Raw genomic sequence first — 20635 nt, forward strand, 5'->3', positions numbered from 1 at the left:
TGTTACTACTATTAGCATTGTTTTTATCTGTGCCATCAATGGTTTACAGTTAGCTTATCCTGATGAAAATGAAGATATTCTGATGTTGCGTTCCATCATTGATGTCAACCTTCCTAAATTTTTGGCTCACGATCTTCCTCTGTTTAATGGTATCACATCAGATCTCTTTCCTGGAGTTAAACTTCCTAAGCCAGATTATACACACTTGCTTGCTGCAATCAAAAATCAATGTGACAAGATGAACTTACAGGTTTGTTGCACTGTATTCTATGTACTGATGTATTAAAACATGTTTGTTGTAATTGTTGCATATGTATTTTTGCTAAGAATTTCTTGGATAATATTAATATTAAATTCAAAAATTTTTATGAGCTCTTGATTCTTATACATGTATGAAAAAACTATAAACCTTCTTTCAGTTTACCTAGTGCAGTGGTTCTTAACCTGTAGGTAATTACCCGCAAAGGGTTAATTTTACATTTTTGTGGGTAATTTTTAATTTTTTTTTTGGTTACAATTTACAACCACAATAACAAACCTAAAGCAACATGCTTTATGTTTCTGTTAAACTGGCCTTTTTGTAAATGAAACGCGATCACGCTCTTGCAATACACGTTGGTAGCTGCTGCTGCTTCGCTGAATATGTGTGGTGTCATTTTTGTTTGCTTTTATTATTAATAATTGATTACAAGCTACAATTTGTTAATTTTTGAAAGGAGGTAATTGAAATCGATGAAGTTCTTAAAAGGGGTAACAGCACTGAAAAGGTTAAGAACCACTGACCTACTGCCTGATAATATTAATTATAACTGTGTTAGCAAATCAACCCTGAAAAAGTTTGTCTTTAATAAGTTTATGACTTAGCTATGCTATAAATGCACCTTTAATTTAGTTTGTGTCTGAAGAAGGGCCTGGAGTAACCAAGGAGGTAAAATTGTTGAATGTAACCAAAACTGAACCCCAATTAGCATCATTTTTTTGTGCCACTTGCTTGTGAGAACTCTGACATCGCTAACATTTATACCAATAGAGTGGTATTTTGGTTAAAATAACATATTACCGATTTTTAACAACAACAAAGAATGTCCTAACATAATACACCACATTAGTTAAACACGATTTGGCATAACTTTGCTGTTTTCAAATTGCTTTAACTAAAAAAGGCTTTAAAGTTATTTTCACTAATCTGAGATTATATTTGCTTTTCTTCACTCCTTCAACTACGTTGTTTAGTTGCATTATATTTGTGCTTCAAATATTTTATTGCTTGCTTGCATTTCAAAAACATAACAGTGGAAACCTGGAACTTGCAACCCTGATATGCCTACATTAATGGCTGGAGCTGGGATCGAGGATTTGGTAAAAATGTTGCACTTAGTTCTGTGCACCACACAAAAATCACTTTGCATGAACTTGAAATTATTATGTCCAAGTTCACATATCAATTTTAGCATGCAGCTGATGATCAAATTGTTTTGTAACTTGTATCACTTACAGTGTGAGTGTATTTTTTACGTTTCTTGCTTGACAAAATCTAGATTATGGTTCAGGTTAGTATAAAATCAAATATTAAGCTCTTTATCTACTTGTGCTAGTACTGTCTTCTTGCATGGTTCATGATATTTGTGTTTTGCAAAATTTTATGCATGTGCATAAATCTGAGTTTTAAACAATAAGCCATTTGGCAGTAGCAGTATATAGTATAAAGAATGCCTAATCTTGTAAGCTTGTTTTTTTGTTAATACCTTTGTAAGTTATGTTTATTTTAAAGGTACTGGATTGTTTGCTAACTAAACTTTGATAACTTTGTATCACTGTTACATATGCATGCAGATTAAGTTATAATTTTTAGCATTTTGAGTTGTCCACTAACATTTTCACCTAAACATATTAACATCAGGTTACATATCATAGCATGCTGTATGTAGTGGATTTGAATCAAAGTGAATGATTACGTAAAATGTTGCCTAGATATGTTTACTTTACGCCTTGAAATGTTTGTACTTTATACTTTCAGACATTTGAAGACGTCTTTTATTTAAATAGGTTGATTAAAAATTTCCGGCTTTGAATATAAACTAATTTTATTATTTCTTGTTTTAAGTTGCTAAAATCATATGACAAATCGATCGGATAAAATTTATCATTTTTTAATCATACTCGGACAAACATTTGCCTACATATATATTACTGTAGATGACAGATTTCTTCACGCAAAAGATTCTTCAGATTTACGAAATGTTAATTGTTCGTCATGGCTTTATGATTGTTGGTGAACCTTTTGGTGGAAAGACATGTGCATATCGAATTCTTGCTGGAGCTCTGACTGAAATTCATGAAAAGGTTGTATGACCAAAAAATTAAGAAAACGTACCAACATGTTGCTATGTCACATTCTGGTAATATTGAATATTGACTTGTTTCATAATTTGCAAATTTTTGTCCATAAAGGGACTGATGGATGAAAACAAAGTACAAATAACAGTATTAAATCCAAAAGCAGTAACTATGGGACAGCTTTATGGCTCATTTGATCCCATTTCACATGAGTGGTCGGATGGTGTTCTTGCTATCAGCTATCGTGCCTTTGCATCCTCTCAGGTGAGCTGTGAAACGATTTTGAATTTATAAAATAAATCTATATCATATTTTCAGTTGCTTTTAGTTTGAATATGACTTTTTTTCTTCTTCACTGTTTATTGGCATAACTGAAATTTGCAGACACCTGATCGAAAGTGGCTGATATTTGATGGTCCAGTTGACGCTATTTGGATTGAAAACATGAACACTGTGTTGGATGACAACAAGAAATTGTGTCTTATGTCCGGTGAAATTATCCAGATGTCACCTCCAATGAGTCTTATGTTTGAACCTATGGATTTGGAAGTAGCATCACCTGCCACTGTATGTTCTTCATTTCAAAATTTATTAGTTGTACTTTATTGCCCAGCATGTTTTAAAGTGGAATGTCTAAATGGTGTGTGTTTTAAAGTTTGTCAGTTGTTATTGTTTTTGTTAGGTATCAAGATGTGGTATGATCTATATGGAGCCACATATGCTTGGGTGGAGACCACTTCTCATGTCTTGGTTAAACACTCTTCCTGAAGGTGTAAATGATGAACTAAAAACTATGATTCAAGGATTCTTTGACAGAATGGTTACTCCAGTGACCCAGTGGCTTCGAAAAGGAGGTGTTAAGGTAAAAACAGTTTCATTTATTTATCATGAAAACTGTGACAGGGAGTTTTGATTGCACCAATGAATAATCATTTGGTAATTTTGCCAATACATATGTAATGTCCTATCTTGCACCATAGGAACTCTCACCTACTAACAACACAAATCTGGCAGTGTCATTGATGCGTTTGATGGAGGCTCAAATGGATGAATTTAAAGATGCTGCTAAAATAAAGTCCATGGACCAGAGAGAAGTCGTTGCATGGATCGAGGTTTGTTTTTTTCTACATTGTTTTGTATATCACAGTTTTAGCTTAAAGGAAAAATTCAGCTAATTTCCTAGCATAAAACTTATGATGGTGATGTACGAGTTGTGTCTAAAAAGTGGGGTCATAAAGATTTTATCACTGTAAACTTATCAATGCTCCATAGTTTTCCTTTGCAAAAGTATTGTCCAGGGTTTACAGAGTTATGCGTTTTTCCACTCCTTTTCTCTGTCCTTGCAAGCGTCTAGAAAACGCATCTTTCATGTTGCTTCAAAGCATCTCGTCCTTACTTTTGGAATAGCTTCTGTATTTGCAAAATACATTTCTTAGTGCCGCTTCTTCATTGTGCTTATTCTAAAATTTCACAGTGCCCAGGTCTGGAGAAAATGTGATATGTTTCAAATAAATGAAAATTTTATTTAAGCATGAAAACTCCCTGTAGCCCGAAATTCCCAAGACACATATGAGAGCGTCTTTACGATAGAGACTGAAAATTGGTTTTCCACAAATCTCACCTTTCATTGCCAACTTATCTAATTACTTGTTGTAAAGTTTTTTATATGCATGTTAACTGTATTGTCCAACCTTTCAGTAAAAACTGAATATTGGCATCCAAAAATGCAATGGGCCAAAAGTCTGGTGGATTTTGAATAATTCTTAACTTTTTCACAGCCTTTTAAAATCTTTTGTTCCATTCAAAGATATGTGTCGGTCATATAATTGCCTCAACATAAGTAATGTGAGCTATTTCTGAAGCTTTCAAGGTGCTTCAGAAGAGATTGTTAGGGAGTTGAAGACTCTGAAAGTGAAAGTTAATACTTTACATATGTTTTTCGATATCTTTATGTAACAATTTGAAAAAAAATGTTTTTAATCCCGATGAGCTTTTAACACTGAGCGCCCAGTCACCTTACTTTTCAGACACACCTCATACATGCGTTGTTGTTTGAAATCTTGTGTAAATACTAAAAGTCGGTTAAATGCAGGGAATTTTCTTATTCTCATACATTTGGTCTGTTGGAGCAACAACTGATTCTGATGGCCGTGCCAAGTTTGACAAATTGATGCGTGAAATTATGGATGGACCTCTTAGTGAAGAGACAAAGAATGCTTATCATATCATTGATCCAGTACTTCCACCAAGCAAGTCATTTTCAGCTCCAATTCCTCGTACTGCTGATGTTTTCAGCTGGAAATTTGTCAGAGAAGGTTTGGGGCGGTAAGTTACAAATGTCATATCAATCAGGAATATGCAGATTACCTTTAGAAAAGATATTGGTTCATATGGATGCATTTACTTGTATACATAGATTTAGACAATTTTTGTCAGATTTTTATCAACATTAGTACAAATTATTTTTGCTATCATCTAGTTTATTCTATTTTTTTGATCAGGTGGGAAAAGTGGACTGAAAGCATCAAAAATGCACCACAATTGCCGAAAGATATAACATTCAATGAAATTCTTATCCCTACTCTGGATACAGCAAGGTATTCATTTTTGATTAACCTACTGGTCACTCACCAAGTTCCTCTTCTTCTCGTTGGGCCTACTGGAACTGGCAAATCTGTATACATAAATGTAAGCAATAGAAACATAATGTTATTATCATAATAAGGTAGTGTTAAAGTTGTTTCTTATATTAAGTGTGGATAAAATTTGTGGGTGCAAAATTCATCTATTTGATAATTTTAAAGTTTAAAACTGGATAGAAGGTTGCAAAACTTTTAACGTTTAATTAAAACATTTTTATGTTTGTTTAGCACTACTTGTCAAATCAGCTGGACATGGAATCTTATAAGCCGATGAACATCAACTTTTCCGCTCAAACTACCGCCAAGCAAACTCAGGATATCATCATGTCTAAACTGGATAAACGTCGTAAAGGAGTTTATGGACCTCCTTTGGGAAAGAAAACTGTATGCACAAAACAATGCTCTAGTTAGCATTGTTTGTAATGACCTAATAATACATCCCATAATATAAGATAACTACAAAATCACACTGAACGCACACATTTCCAACAATACAGCTCATTATTCTCCAGCAGCATCTTGTCAGAAACTTATAAATCTTTAGATTAATCAGTTATGCTAAAACAGTTTTCCAACGGAAACGCTTTAATGCGGACCAATAATGAGGTTTTTTAAGAACTGCTGGATGCTGAAGAACTGATTATACTTAACTAAATTTAACACAAAGTATAGCATATGTTAAAAAAATCTATCCCTCCTAAATAAAGCAAATTTTAATTGTGAAATATTTAACCACATTGTTGTAAAATGGTTTGTTTTGGTCAATTTTCACTGGCCAGAGTATTCTTCACAATTGTTTACTGCCTATTAAATTAAGGTGTATCGGTAGTTGTCATTACTGGGCATACATAACAATAAAAACTTCTACTTGGCCCTCACAAATCCTTCGACTGGGCCGCATGTGGCATAACATCTTTGGCAGATGTATAAATTTAAAATAAATTTGAGGCTATTTATTGTGTAAGATATTTTCTTTTACTTTATGCGCCTTTGTTATTTGGTTACAGATTGTGTTTGTTGATGACATCAACATGCCCCAGCGTGAAACATATGGAGCTCAACCACCTATTGAGTTGCTAAGACAATGGCTTGATCATTGGAATTGGTATGGCTCTCTGATAATTTTTTTCAATTTTTTATGGGTTGTCTAGCTTTCAAAGTGGCTGTTTAGCTGTTTCTTTTTTAATACTGAGTAAACTTAGCATCAAAACTTCTTGTATACAAAACTAACTGAACAGTTATGCTCTTTGTAGATGCTTTGTGATTGGTATATTTTTTGTAATAATTGTAACTTGCATGATTTCAGGTATGACTTAAGCGACTGTTCCATGATCAAATTGGTAGACATTCAACTGATGGCTGCCATGGGCCCTCCAGGTGGTGGTCGTAACCCAGTGACACCACGCTTCCTGCGACACTTTAATACTATAACAATCAATGCATTTGATGACGATGCTATGTCAACCATTTTTTCACGGATCTTGAATTGGCACTTTTCCATTAGGTAGCCTATTGTTCTGTTTTTACTAAAAATAGTGCAAGTTAAATTTTTCAATTTACAATTTAAACATAATCTTTCAGCATTACAGAAACAATGTTTACTGTGAACTTTTAATTAAATTTTTTTATTGTTGCTGTTATGATAAATCTTTTTTCATTTGCACAGATACGACTTTGAAAAAGAATTTACTTCCCTAGTTCCGAAGCTAGTTGCAAGCACAGCTGCTGTTTACAATTCTGCATCAAAGAACTTACTTCCAACTCCTGCCAAGTCCCATTACCTCTTCAACTTACGAGACTACAGCAGAATTATTGGTGGAGTTTGTTTGTCTACTCCTCAGTCAGCAGCCACAGTTGATGCCATCAAACGTCTGTGGGTGCATGAGGTGATGTGTGACTTTCCATAAATAATGATTAGAATTAATATTTTTTAATATTACACAATACACACGATTGTTATTTTATAATGTGAAATTTATAAAACAGATATGGTACTGATTAACATAATTTGCAAACCTCAACATAGCAGTGACTCAAAATGACGATAATAATTAATATACTATTTTAAATTTAGGCGATGAGGGTGTACTATGATCGGCTTGTCGATGCATCTGATAAGTCTTGGTTATATAATTACCTTTGTGAAGCCCTTCCTGAACATCTTGATGTTGAAATGAACACATTATTTCAGCATCTTGACTTTGACAATGATGGAAAGGTTAGCGTGCATGGTCTTAATTTGCTGAAATTATTTAAATTCTCATGTAAGATTTTATTAAAAGCGTTTTGCCTGAACATATTCATTCAATGCATAACAACTTTGCCTGCAAGCTGAACAAGTGAACCACATGTTTAAGGGGTCACGTTTTTGAAAACACATGTTGTAGTTTATTTTAATTTTTGCAAATATATTAGTATTATGTTACTATTTATGACGCTGTTGTTCTTATACTGTTATTCTGTTGACCTCGACTGGAAAACCTGTAAATTTAATTTAGGTTGAGGAAGATGATTTGCGCAGTCTTATGTTTTGTGACTTTACACCAAAAAATGAAAACAAGCTCTACATAGAAGTGGAGAATGTTGACAAACTGAGGGAGGTGGTAGAAAACCATTTGGAAGAGTTTAACAATATGAGTAAAAAGCCAATGAATCTAGTCATATTCAGGTTTGTTCTTGCTGTTTGTTAATTTTTTCAAAATGTCAGTTATCAAGTTCAGATACAGCAGAATTTCATATAATCTTAAAGTTCTTCTTTTTTGTTCATGTTTATTCACTCATCAGAATATACTTTGTTGTTTTTATCCGAAACCAAAAGTTCAAATTTTGCTACAATGTTTTACATTAGGTTTGCCATTGAGCATGTATGTCGTATCTCTCGGATACTAAAGCAACCGAGAAGTCATGCACTGCTTGTTGGTATTGGTGGGTCTGGACGTCAGTCTTTGACACGACTTGCTTCTCATATGGCTGATTATGAGCTATTTCAGGTATGTGAGCTTATTTTGATGTGGTCATGTTACAAAAAAATGTGTTGCAACAAAAATATGTTTATATCACTCCTTTAAGTTACGTATTTTAGTAAGCATTGCTATTGAAAGAATGTTATAATAACTAATTTTGTACTTTAACTCAATGTAAATTAATATTGTTTTAGGTGGAAATATCCAAGGGCTATACATCTACAGAATGGAGGGAAGACTTAAAAGTTATTCTCCGAAAATCAACAGAATCAGATCAACATGGCACTTTTCTGTTTACGGACACACAAATTAAAGAGGAATCGTTTCTAGAGGATATCAACAACCTCCTTAATGCCGGAGAGGTATAGTACTCTTCCAGTTGTGATATTTCCTATTTTTTGTTTTGTTTCAGTAAACTTTATATATTCTAAAATTTGTAGGTGCCAAATCTATTTGCAACTGATGAAAAGCAAGAAATTATAGAAAAAATGAGACAAGTTGACAGGCAACGTGATAAGTCAAAGCAAACAGATGGCACCCCAGCTGCACTCTTTAGTTTCTTTGTTGGTATGTACAAAACAAAAAGCCATGTATACTTATTTTAAACCAGTAAACATAAAACTTTTTCAGATAAATCTAAACATTTAATAACTATTAATATTATGTATTTGGCATATTTGCAGATCGCTGTCGAGACCAACTGCATGTTGTTCTGGCTATGAGTCCCATTGGAGATGCTTTCCGAACCAGATTACGGAAATTCCCTTCTTTAGTCAATTGCTGCACTATTGATTGGTTTCAGGTGTAGTAAATTTAATCAATAATAAGGTTTCTTTTACTAATTAAGTTTTCAGCTGAATAATAGTTCTACTATGTTAACTGCATTAACAAAGCAACATTTAATCTTGATGCAATATTTGTTGAGGTGTTTTTTGAAATTTTTGTCATTTATGTTATTTTTTCGTATACATAAATTTTTTCAATCTTCTGTGTCTATTGCACCCATTGTATTTATAAGGAAGACATTTGTGATAATAATTTAATACTAATAAATAATTTTACATTAACAGTCATGGCCAGAAGATGCTTTAACTGCTGTTGCTTCACGCTTTTTAGAAGAAGTGGAGATGTCTGACCAACATCGTGAAGGTTGCATAGAAATGTGCAAAGGCTTTCATACTGTAAGACTACTCAGTAGTTTTTATGATATGTTTCATTATAAAACTGTATTGATCCTGTTGCATTTATTTTTGTGTAGTCAACACGTCTTTTGTCCGAACGCTTCTTAAATGAGCTACAACGCCATAATTATGTTACACCCACATCTTACTTGGAACTTATTTCAACGTTTAAAGTTTTACTTGGGAAAAAGCGCACTGAGGTGCACAAGTTGAAAAGAAGATATGAAGTTGGCTTGGAAAAATTAAATTCTGCCGCATCACAGGTACATATGTGTGTTGCTTTTTTAGTGTGGCAGGCATGGTGAAGGTACATTTTAAACTGTTTTACAATCTAAGGTGGCTGACATGCAAAAAGAATTGCGTGATCTTCAACCTCAATTAGTGGTTGCTAGTAAAGAGGTCGATGAAATTATGGTCAATGTGGAGAAAGAGAGTATTGAGGTTGCCAAAGTTGAAAAGGTCGGTTGCTGTTTATTTGTATCACATTTTTTTGCATTTTAACAACAACGCTCACTTTGCATTTATCCAAATAGGTTGTAAAAGCAGATGAAGCAGTTGCTAATGAGCAAGCAAAAGTGGCCAAAGGTATTAAAGATGAATGTGATGCTGACTTGGCTGAAGCTATACCTGTACTGGAAGCTGCGCTCTCTGCGTTGAATACCCTCACCCCAGCTGATATTACTGTTGTAAAGGCAATGAAAAACCCACCCTATCCTGTCAAACTTACTATGGAAACAATCTGCATTTTGAAAGGGATAAAGCCTGATCGAATCCCTGATCCTTCTGGTTCAGGTTTGTTAAATTTATCAAATCTGCATAAAATATATTCTTTCATAAGCATGTAGAGTATAGATGTAGGTCGTCTTTGAGTTATTTATTCAATATTTTCCAAATATAGGTAAAAAAGTGGAAGACTTCTGGGGTCCATCCAAAAAGGTTCTTGGTGACATGAAATTCTTACAGGGTCTTCGTGACTTTGACAGAGATAATATACCTGTAGCGTACATGAAAGTAATCAGGTAAGCAAAAGATGGCTTTTGTAATTGTTGCTACTTGTAGTTTAAAGTAAAATAGAAAACAGGATATAGTTTGGCACTCTTAAGGTTAACTTTACATGTTTCGACACATGACCATGTCGTGTCATTTAAAAAACATCATACTTGTAGTTTGTAATAGGCAAAAAATACATTCGATTTTTTAGATCAAAATACATTCCTAATCCCGAGTTTATACCGGAGAAGATTCGAAATGCATCCACAGCCTGTGAAGGTTTATGCAAATGGGTTAGGGCCATGGACTCTTATGATAAGGTGGCAAAGATTGTGGCTCCCAAGAAAATTAAACTTAAGGTTAGTTTCTAGGAACACTTGTCTAGTTTCTATTTATGTTGTATCGCTTCTAAAGCCGAATATAATATCAATTTTACAATGTGTCAAGCCCAATTGCTGTTAACTTTCTTGTTATATTGTGTTAAAGGAAGCTGAAGGTGAACTGAATATTGCAATGACCAGCCTTAGCAAAAAACAAGCTGCATTGAAAGAAGTTCAAGACAAATTGAAAATATTGCAAGATAAACTTGAATTCAACAAGCAAAGAAAAGCTGATCTTGAAAATCAGGTATATCAGTGTCCTACTGTTGTTGTAGGTAGAAGGTTGCAACAACTTGCAGCATACTTGCTGCAAACAAAATTTCAAAAACATTTGAAAAACTTGTGTTTGTGTATACTTCTGTAGGTCGATCTCTGTAGCAAAAAGTTAAGTCGTGCTACCCAGCTGATTGAAAGTTTAGGAGGTGAAAAAGATCGCTGGGGAGAAACTGCTCACAATCTTGGCATTACATTCAACAACCTCACTGGAGATGTTTTAATTGCCTCTGGTATTGTGGCATATTTGGGCACATTTACTTCTAAATTTAGGGAGGTAAGAAATAGATTATTTGGCAGACTTAGGTAAATTATGTTATAGGTCCTGATGATCTATGTGCATTGTTTGTTTCATAAAATTAAGCTATGGTATATTTTGTAGGACCAAATAAAACAGTGGTTGATGGACTGTCGTAAGATTGGTATTCCTTGCACTGACAATGTTACTCTTCACATGGTTTTGGGTGAGCCAGTGAAGATACGTCAATGGAATATCTATGGATTGCCCACTGATACCTTCTCGGTGGAAAACGGCATAATTATAAGGTCAGCACTTTTATACGATTTTAAATGGCAATGTATTAATTAATTAATTATTATTCCGTTGCCCAAATGGTTTGTGTTGGTATACTTTTTTAAATGATGCTAGTGTGCTTGTATGTTAGTCTACAAGATTCTACATGTTACTTTAATATTACTCATCTTTTTAGCAATGCTCGTCGTTGGCCTTTGATGATTGATCCTCAAGGGCAAGCAAACAAATGGATCAAGAACATGGAACGCGCCAATAATCTTCACGTAATTAAACTTACAGATTCCGACTTTGTCAGAACGTTGGAGAATTGCATTCAGTTTGGAACCCCAGTGCTTCTTGAAAACATTGGTATGAAGTGAATTTTGATTACTGTTGGTATCAATAATATTATGAAGTTATCTGATGAAATGATAATCTCTAATATCATAAAAATATGCTCAGCATCAGAGTTTTTACATCACTTTTTGATGTGCAGCTATTTAGCTCCCTGACACATAGCAGGATAATCATTGTACCAATGATGTTTCACAGGTGAAGAGCTAGATCCTCTTCTAGAACCTCTTCTTCTAAAACAAACGTTTAAGCAAGGAGGCGCAATTTGCATCAGACTTGGTGATTCAACTATTGAGTACAGCGCTGATTTCCGATTCTATATGACAACGAAGCTTAGAAATCCTCACTACATGCCGGAGACTTCTGTCAAGGTTAATACGTATTAATGCTGTTAACTTACTGTCCGTGAGGTAGTATGTTGTATAACGTCGATGAATTAGTGAAACGTATGCTAGCTTGAAACGCTTTCAATCTACTGCACACAGGTTACGTTGTTAAACTTCATGATTACAATGGAAGGATTACAGGATCAACTTCTTGGCATCGTTGTTGCCCGAGAAAGACCAGAGCTTGAGGAAGAAAAGAATGCTTTGATTCTGCAGTCAGCTGAAAATAAGAAGTAAAGCACAGTTGTAGTGTATATGAACCAGATTTTATTATAGGAAGTTGATTTTATGACTAGTTACCTTCACTTGCTTACTTACACTTCAGGCAACTTAAGGAAATTGAAGATAAGATTTTAGAAGTTCTTTCTACTTCGGAGGGCAATATTCTAGAAGATGAGACTGCAATTAAAGTCTTGTCTTCCTCAAAAACCCTTGCCAATGAAATTTCAGAGAAACAAGCTATTGCTGAAGTAAACTAAAATATTTGCCAAAAGATTTTTTTATCTCACAAGATTTATATAACCCTTGCAATGAAACTTTTATAAGCTGTACTACTTTTACTCCGTCTATATTCTTTAATGAGTGAGCTTTCTGTTGCAGGAAACCGAAAAGAAAATTGACAATGCTCGTATGGGCTATACTCCAATCGCTATTCACTCCACTATATTGTTCTTCTGTATCACTGATTTGGCAAACATTGACCCCATGTATCAGTATTCGCTTGTTTGGTATGTGAACCTCTTCATTAACGCGATTGATAATGCTGAGAAATCTGACGTTTTGGAGAAAAGGTAAGTGCCTGTTTTTAGTTAAGTAGTTTCCTTATCATCATAAACAAAACATAGCACTTCGAACTAAGCAGCTCAAGCCAAAAAATGATGAATAGTTTCAGTTTTGAAGGTGGAAGTCTTGTGTTTACAGACTCGAACACCTGAGAAATTACATGACGTATTCACTTTACTGCAATATTTGTCGTTCATTGTTTGAAAAGGACAAATTACTGTTTTCAATCCTTCTTTGTGTCAATCTTCTTAAACACGAAGGCAGTGTTGATGAAAACGATTACCGATTCCTCCTTACTGGAGGTAATTTGGATGTTATTTATACATTTTACTTCTTATGTGTTGTCCTGGTATGGGAGTGGTTATGATTGATGGTCATATGCAAAGTGTCATATATACAATATGCAAATATAAATAGCAATTACATTGAGTCTGCCTTTTTGTGTAGGTGTTGGTCTGGAAAACCCTCATTCTAATCCTGCTACTTGGCTTCCTTCAAAGTCATGGGATGAACTTTGCCGTCTCGACGCTCTGGCACATTTTGAAGGCATCCGAAAGAAATTTCCTGCTTACAAAGAACAATGGAAAGCTATTTACGATAGTCCTGATCCTCATAAAAAGATACCGCCTGGTGACTGGGCCAAATTATCGGAGTTTCACCGCATGATGGTTCTTCGCTGTTTGCGACCAGACAAGGTTATCACAAATTAAAACTACGATGTCTTAGTTGAAATTTACGGTTTGGCGTTTGATGATCAACAAAAAAAGTTGTTGCTGACATTTATTGACACCAAGGTGTCAGGTTTCTTAATATCAGCAGCGAGGGTTCTGAAGAAATCGTATTTTGCACTTGGTAAAAGCTCTTGCTTTTTACCTAAAGTTGCAATACTTGTGTAATTTGGTCTAACTGACTTAATATACGACTTCAGATGGTTCCAGCAATGCAGAATTTCATCGTTAACAACTTGGGCCGTAAATTTATTGAGCCTCCTCCCTTTGATTTGCCAAAAACGTTTTTGGACAGCAATGCAACGTCACCCCTTATTTTTGTTTTGTCCCCTGGAGCAGATCCAATGGCATCTTTACTTAAGTTTGCAGATGATCAGGTAAACAGCTATAGTCTCATTAAAACATACGTAGCAAAACTTACTTTCTGTAAGGATATTTATTTCTATTTCAAGTACGCCAATTAATTTACAGTTTCGTGTCTAAACCAACAACCCTGCTATATATATATTGTAGGGATTTGGAGGATCGAAAATGTCATCTCTGTCTCTTGGACAAGGCCAAGGCCCGATTGCAATGAAAATGATAGACAGAGGTGTCAAGGAAGGTACTTGGGTGGTTTTGCAGAATTGTCATCTTGCCACGTCTTGGATGTCGACTCTTGAAAAAATTTGTGAAGTAAGTAATGTGTAGAACTGAACACAATTAACCATTGTAATTTACACGTAAGGTAGTTATAGTCAGACTTGTACTTTAATATAAACAGTAAACGCATTATAATTTGTTTGTATAGGTAATAATTGATATACTGTAGTTTAATTATAAATGTTTACCAGGAAACTCTTAATCCTGATTCTATTCACCCTGATTTCCGACTATGGCTCACCAGTTATCCAGCTAACACATTTCCAGTGGCAGTTTTGCAAAATGGAGTGAAGATGACTAATGAGCCCCCTAAGGGACTTAAAGCAAACATCCTGCGATCATATTTGAGTGACCCAATATCAGATCCGGAGTTTTTTACAAGCTGCAACCAACCGGTAATATCTCACTCTTTATGATGTTAAAAATGAATTCTAGACTGGGTTCCTTACAGTGTTTGTTTTATTACATCTTCATTTAATATGGCTTTAGGTTGCATTTAAGCGGCTACTCTTTGGCTTATGCTTCTTCCATGCACTTGTGCAAGAACGCAGAAAGTTCGGACCGTTGGGTTGGAACATTCCGTATGAATTCAATGAAACTGATCTTCGCATTTCAGTCCGACAACTTCACATGTTTCTCAACCAGTATGAGGTAAGTTTTGAATTCAACTTTTCACAACCAATCATAACGGGGTAATGATTCATGAAGCGTAACATTTTTTTGCTGATGCAAAAAACAACAAGAGTACACAAAATAAAGGTTTCGAAAATAGCAGAAACTGAAGTCAAGATATCAAGTCAATGCATGACAGGCAAGCCCTTTATTTCCTGTAGTGATCTATTAGTTTGTTTCTCTGTCTACTCTCCACCTTTCCGATATTTCTAACCGATTTACGCCGATCTCTATCGAGAAATTTAAAACCTTTTTTTCCGATTCACCTGGGGTTTCAAATGGTCAATTTTGAAAGAGAAATTACCGAAAACTGTTTGGCCCAAATACGGCCCTTGAGTGAGTAGGACAGTAGGTGCATGGCATTTATAAAATACGTCAAATTAAAATCAATCATTATGGATGGCAAAACTGCATGAGACGAAATAACGTTTCAAAATCCTTAAATTCGCTAAAAGACATAGCAAACCAACAAGACATAGTTACGAATATACTTTGAACAAAGCATAAAGCTAAAACTACTAATAACATGCAATTGAGGTTGGAAAAAAATTGGGCCATCATCCACCTGAACAAGCTTGAAAAGAGTTATACCGCGTACAATACTGAGCAACTATCGTAACAAAACAAAGGCTCTTTAAATAAATGAAACTGAATTGCGTGGAGTTGACATAATATTTATCAAACACTTTTTGTTTTAGTTCGTCCCTCTACCGGCGTTGATTTATTTGGCTGGTGAATGCAATTACGGAGGTCGAGTGACAGACGACTGGGATCGCAGAACTTTAAACACTGTCCTCAGGAGAGGTTACAATGACGCTGTTGTATACGATGATGATGTCAAGTTCGACGAAGATGAACAATATCAGCGACCACCCGAAGGCGACGTAAATGTTTTACTTATATAATGTTGCATTTTAATACTTGCCTCTTTTGTCAGGGAGCTAATATGGTGAAATTGCCAGAAACTATTTAATTTTGTTGACCGGAAAGTACGATTTGTTGGTATGTGGTATGTGGTATGTTTTTTTCTGTTCAGTGCCTGTTTTAGGTCGTTTTTTTTTCAAATTAGTGGGAAAGTTACATCGAGTTTTGTAAGAACTTGCCCCTTGCGGCTGACCCGCGAGTGTTTGGAATGCATGCCAACGCTGATATTACCAAGGACCAGAATGAAACTCAACAGCTTTTTAACAGCGTTCTCCTCACTCTGGTATGTAATTTTTTACAGTCTCGTATAGATATAACCCACTGTTGATTTCCTAACTGTTCATTTTTATCAGTTATTTTTAACAGAGAAAAATGATTGTACGTAGAGCGCACATTTGACCGACAATAATTTTGACGCCCGTAAATAGCAAGCTCAAGGCTATACAGAATTTATCGTATATCGGTCGGAAATTCTGAATGACTAAATGATTTTGATTGCATACTTACAGAAAATATCACATAGGCTATCTTTTTTCCATGTGCGTAAAACCAACTGTTTCGTCGACTGTTTTTGGTGTATTGATTTTTGCCATCTAGCGTTAATCAACCCGTTTTATTCTCTGCAGGCAGACGACTCCGTAAGTACTTCGCTTTGCTTTATCCATTTGTTGCTTGAAAGGTCAGGTATCAGTTACGTCACTAGCTTTGCATTGACGAGTCTAGTTTGATTAAAAATTTAGCACAAGAACTGTATATCATGAGGTGAAACCGGGATTCAGCATTTACTCAGATTGACGTTAGCGTACTAAAGGGTATCAGTAAGCTTTAGTTTGGGAGCTTTCGTTTGTTTTAGTAGCCTCCATCGTCTATAGTACAGTACTACCAGTATAATTCCATATTAAGAAAGTGTATCTCTAAATTTTGTAAGAGTTTAGTTTATGAAAAGCATTTATCTGAATTTCACTGAATTTGTGTTAGTGCATAAAAGGTCTAGAGTCTAGACTCTGGAGAAAGCAAACGGCGTGGTACCCAGAATAGACGTTTAATATGTGAAATCCATTCAATCATAGATCTGTATTGATCTTCATCGGCGCTAATTAGCTGTACTCTGCATTAAAATGCTTGGTTATGGTTCATCGCTTCATGATTAATTGCTTATTTTGCTGTGAAATATGCACAGGACATTCAATGTATTAAACATGCACTTCCAGTAGATTACAACTATAACATTTTATCTGGATTTACAGTCACTTACCATGTCACCCATGCCACCTAGCGCTTCACAGCTTCATGCTGGTTAAAGCAAACTATCGTCCCATCTTTGTGATGTATTCGTATTTTTTACCTGACTTTATTATATAGCTATGGCTTTCATTGTAAATATAAATAATGTTTCAACTATATATACATAGTTTATATATTTGAAATAACTTTCATTTTAAGTATGCTATTTACAACGGTTTTACCCAAATAATATAGGCACGCTCCAGTGGTGGTGGTGGAGATTCTAATGACACCCTCGTTTACAACGTTGCTGGAGATATTCTCAGCAAAATACCAAGCAACTTTGATACAGAGGCGGCTTTGAGGCGGTGAGTATAACTTCTCATAATATGTTATCGTTTTCTTATGACACGAGTCACTGCATCATGGATTTGTTAATGTTCTTAGATATCCAACCGCGTATAAACAGTCTATGAATACCGTTTTGGTCCAGGAGATGGTCAGATTTAACGTTCTTACCACAACTATTAGAAATTCACTCATCAACGTACAGAAAGCAATTAAGGTAAAATAAAATTGTTCCGTTAGCGTGCGTTTGCTGCGTATTTTTCTTGACAGCGATATTTGACTTTTCAATACTTCTTGCTGACAGGGTTTAGTCGTCATGAGTGCCGATTTGGAGGAGGTTTTGAATAACATCCTGCAGGGAAAAATACCACAAATGTGGATGAAGAAGTCTTATCCCAGTTTGAAACCGCTTGGAGGTTATGTGAGTGACTTCCTTGAGAGACTGAACTTCCTTCAGGTGAGCTTTTGTGGCCGGTATGTTGTCTAATTTTAGATGTTATGAAACTCCATTCCACAAATACTTTTCGTATAACAAGAAGTGTTAGTTGCATCACATCTAATGCAATCTATTTCTATTGTTAAGATGTTTTAAAAGCATTTGCATTATAGTTGTGGTATGAGAATGGGCCACCACCTCAATTCTGGGTGTCAGGATTCTTCTTCACTCAAGCCTTCTTAACTGGCGTGCAACAAAACTTTGCGAGGAAGTACACAATTCCAATTGATTTGCTCGGCTTTGATTATATTATGTTGGATGACAAAGACTACAAAATCCCCCCAGAAGACGGTAACCGGGAATAACTTGCTGTTGATAATTTCCTCATATAATTATTTTTCTTCAAATTTGCAATTAATTTCTCATATTTTCTGTTTAGGTGCCTACGTGTTCGGTTTATACCTAGAAGGCGCCAGATGGGATCGCAAAGCTAAAATGCTTGCTGAATCAACTCCGAAGGTTCTGCACGACCCTATGCCCAAGATATTACTGGTACCCACTAAAAAGGTTAGTTGCTGGAAACTTGTGTGCTATATTAAATCGAGTCACTGTTTGCGTACTCAAAAGGAACAGTATGAAATCACCATTTTTTAAACAATGTTAATTTAATACAGACTGACATTCCGGATAAACCTTGCTATGTTTCCCCTGTTTACAAAACTACTGAACGCCGTGGTGTGCTGTCTACAACAGGACATTCGACCAACTTTGTTATTTCTCTAACGCTGAATACAGACAAACCACAGGCTCACTGGATAGGTCGTGGGGTGGCGCTTATTTGCCAATTAGACAACTAATCGTGCCCAAGTGTAGTCAATCCATAACCAATTCTGGTATTATTGTTTTATTGCATTAACATTGTCTTGAATTGTTTTACAAATTTACGTTTTACTCGGTCGCCGTTAAAGATTTTATTTTTGTATAATTATAATTCTGTGATAGGATTTTAGGCTTTGTTTTACTGTAAATTTGAAAGTTAGTATTGTTCATGGTGTGTTTTTAGCTTTATACAAACCGGTGTGAATTGTAGCATTGCCTTAGAGTTAAAATAAACAAAATTAGCATGAACTGTATAAGATACCATTTTGTTGTGCATTATTAGGTTGTTTCGTAGGGAAAACTCCAGAAATGTAAATACTCAAAAATTAGCTAACGGAAAGTGGTGTGTAGTTGCAGTTGCAGTACAATAAAACACATGCTCACGGATAATTAACGAGCAGGAAAAAGTAGCAAAGCAGAAGGGCTTAAAAACATGCAAGATAGCATTAATAGAATTGTGCTATAAGATGATAGCTTAGCGTGTCCACCAAACCCACAAAATAGTTCCTCGTGTTAGCCGTTTCTCACAGTTGCTTTTACAGCTTATTTGTGTGGCAGTCCATCAGATATGAAATAATTTCACAGATTGTTATTGGATCATTTTATTCAATTTTCCACGCATTTTCAACGATTCCTTAATCGCAAGCTTAACAAGATCCAATTGCCTAGAGCAGGGGTGGCTAATCCGTGGCCCGCGGGCCACATTTGGCACGCGCGGTATTTGTCGAAATGACTTATATTATTTATCAACGGAATTGCCTAAGTAATTTATGGCAAACTTACATTCCGAGAAATTGGCATTTATTGTTTGTTTACTAATTTCTGACAGCCATATGGAAAACTCGCTTCGCATTGCTACATTCTCCATCTCACCGAATATTGCCAACTTGTTAAGAAAAAACAGTGCCAAACTTCACATTGAAATGTCGACGTGTAGTAAAAACTTTGTTGAATTTACTATATCTTTATTTGTTTATTGTTCTTATAATTGTAAAAGAAGATAATAAGTATTTCTAAGATTAGAATTTTGGTGTGAGGGTTTTAATTAGAAATTAGCAGTAAACACTCAAGTGGCCCGCGCAATCATTCGTAAATCGCATGTGGCCCTTGGCCAAAAAGGTTGGACACCCCTGGCCTAGAGCATGTGCTAAAGTACAAGATACTTTTTGTCTGCCTTTATTTGGTTTACGGTACATTTGATATAAAAACTTTCTTGGCCTCCATTTCATACCCGTTGAGAAGAACAAAAAGCTTTCGTCAAAATTCACACAGTCTATTATTTTATGGACGCAAAACAATCAGTTATTAAATTTTAATTTGGTTATATTTCACATTGGCTCCTTCAGAATAGGCACCTGCAGTGTGCCAAGGATTTTTATCATGGGTTTAGCGTTGACGATTCAATGTCGTTAATCGAAGGCGAGTAATGTTTAGACAGACTCAGCAGTATATAGTAAAAGCTGATTTTCTCCGTTTTCTTTGTTTCAATCTTATCGTAGCATACGTGTAAACCGCTGCAAAGGTAGATTTGAGCGAAGTATGCCTACTTTAAAGGCAGGACGTTAAATTAAACATTCAACCTAAACAGTGTTAATCTTAAATTAAACTGTTTATCCAAACATAATGCTCAGGGAAGGTGAGAATGCGGATTAAAACGTTTACCAACAAAAAGTCAAATTTGTGTAAAAAATATAACGTTTTCATTCAATTTGCTCGTGGTCTAATCTAGACGCTAGTATTCTTGACGTTTAGTTCTCTAACATTCAAAATTAATATTATTTATTCACTCATGACCATTACATGTAAGGTGCTATTTGGTTCTTTTCGAAAACTTGGGTAACCATGGTAGCCTACTGCATCCATGTGAAATTGCACCCATGAGTATTATTTGTTGGATGATCACTCTTTTTAACTGATTTAGTTGTAAATATCATGTAATACATTTTTTGTAAGCATATACAATTTCAAGATAAATAGGA

General features: G+C 35.1%; 1 protein-coding gene across 5 annotated transcripts in view; it reads left to right on the top strand.

Annotated features, from left to right (window-relative positions):
- Window positions 1–18915, top strand: part of LOC143469851 (dynein axonemal heavy chain 7-like) — a 34106-nt gene extending 15191 nt beyond the window's left edge. Inside the window, exons 32-79 of one of the 5 annotated variants that reach the window (XM_076967705.1) lie at window positions 50–250; window positions 893–928; window positions 2197–2343; window positions 2452–2601; window positions 2722–2904; window positions 3020–3199; window positions 3318–3449; window positions 4430–4662; window positions 4839–5025; window positions 5208–5363; window positions 5987–6084; window positions 6286–6483; window positions 6646–6865; window positions 7054–7197; window positions 7478–7647; window positions 7828–7969; window positions 8137–8304; window positions 8383–8509; window positions 8626–8744; window positions 9013–9123; window positions 9201–9386; window positions 9460–9582; window positions 9657–9915; window positions 10022–10142; window positions 10325–10472; window positions 10600–10740; window positions 10858–11043; window positions 11149–11312; window positions 11477–11649; window positions 11833–12005; window positions 12120–12253; window positions 12346–12490; window positions 12621–12811; window positions 12942–13105; window positions 13251–13498; window positions 13732–13908; window positions 14045–14206; window positions 14365–14568; window positions 14663–14824; window positions 15544–15729; window positions 15915–16052; window positions 16396–16407; window positions 17249–17361; window positions 17441–17558; window positions 17646–17798; window positions 17951–18128; window positions 18217–18344; window positions 18452–18915. In XM_076967705.1, coding sequence (XP_076823820.1) covers window positions 50–250; window positions 893–928; window positions 2197–2343; window positions 2452–2601; window positions 2722–2904; window positions 3020–3199; window positions 3318–3449; window positions 4430–4662; window positions 4839–5025; window positions 5208–5363; window positions 5987–6084; window positions 6286–6483; window positions 6646–6865; window positions 7054–7197; window positions 7478–7647; window positions 7828–7969; window positions 8137–8304; window positions 8383–8509; window positions 8626–8744; window positions 9013–9123; window positions 9201–9386; window positions 9460–9582; window positions 9657–9915; window positions 10022–10142; window positions 10325–10472; window positions 10600–10740; window positions 10858–11043; window positions 11149–11312; window positions 11477–11649; window positions 11833–12005; window positions 12120–12253; window positions 12346–12490; window positions 12621–12811; window positions 12942–13105; window positions 13251–13498; window positions 13732–13908; window positions 14045–14206; window positions 14365–14568; window positions 14663–14824; window positions 15544–15729; window positions 15915–16052; window positions 16396–16407; window positions 17249–17361; window positions 17441–17558; window positions 17646–17798; window positions 17951–18128; window positions 18217–18344; window positions 18452–18634 — 7572 coding nt within the window. In that variant the 3' untranslated portion in view covers window positions 18635–18915. Of the gene's footprint in view, window positions 1–49; window positions 251–892; window positions 929–1293; window positions 1360–2196; window positions 2344–2451; window positions 2602–2721; window positions 2905–3019; window positions 3200–3317; window positions 3450–4429; window positions 4663–4838; window positions 5026–5207; window positions 5364–5986; window positions 6085–6285; window positions 6484–6645; window positions 6866–7053; window positions 7198–7477; window positions 7648–7827; window positions 7970–8136; window positions 8305–8382; window positions 8510–8625; window positions 8745–9012; window positions 9124–9200; window positions 9387–9459; window positions 9583–9656; window positions 9916–10021; window positions 10143–10324; window positions 10473–10599; window positions 10741–10857; window positions 11044–11148; window positions 11313–11476; window positions 11650–11832; window positions 12006–12119; window positions 12254–12345; window positions 12491–12620; window positions 12812–12941; window positions 13106–13250; window positions 13499–13731; window positions 13909–14044; window positions 14207–14364; window positions 14569–14662; window positions 14825–15543; window positions 15730–15914; window positions 16053–16395; window positions 16408–17248; window positions 17362–17440; window positions 17559–17645; window positions 17799–17950; window positions 18129–18216; window positions 18345–18451 lie in introns of all 5 variants that reach the window. The other 4 variants (XM_076967703.1, XM_076967704.1, XM_076967706.1 and 1 more) reach the window with 4 other exon arrangements.
- Window positions 18916–20635: the final 1720 nt, after the last annotated feature.

This window comes from Clavelina lepadiformis, chromosome 8 (assembly GCF_947623445.1).
Source record: "Clavelina lepadiformis chromosome 8, kaClaLepa1.1, whole genome shotgun sequence".
NCBI classification, from domain to species: Eukaryota; Metazoa; Chordata; class Ascidiacea; order Aplousobranchia; family Clavelinidae; genus Clavelina; species Clavelina lepadiformis.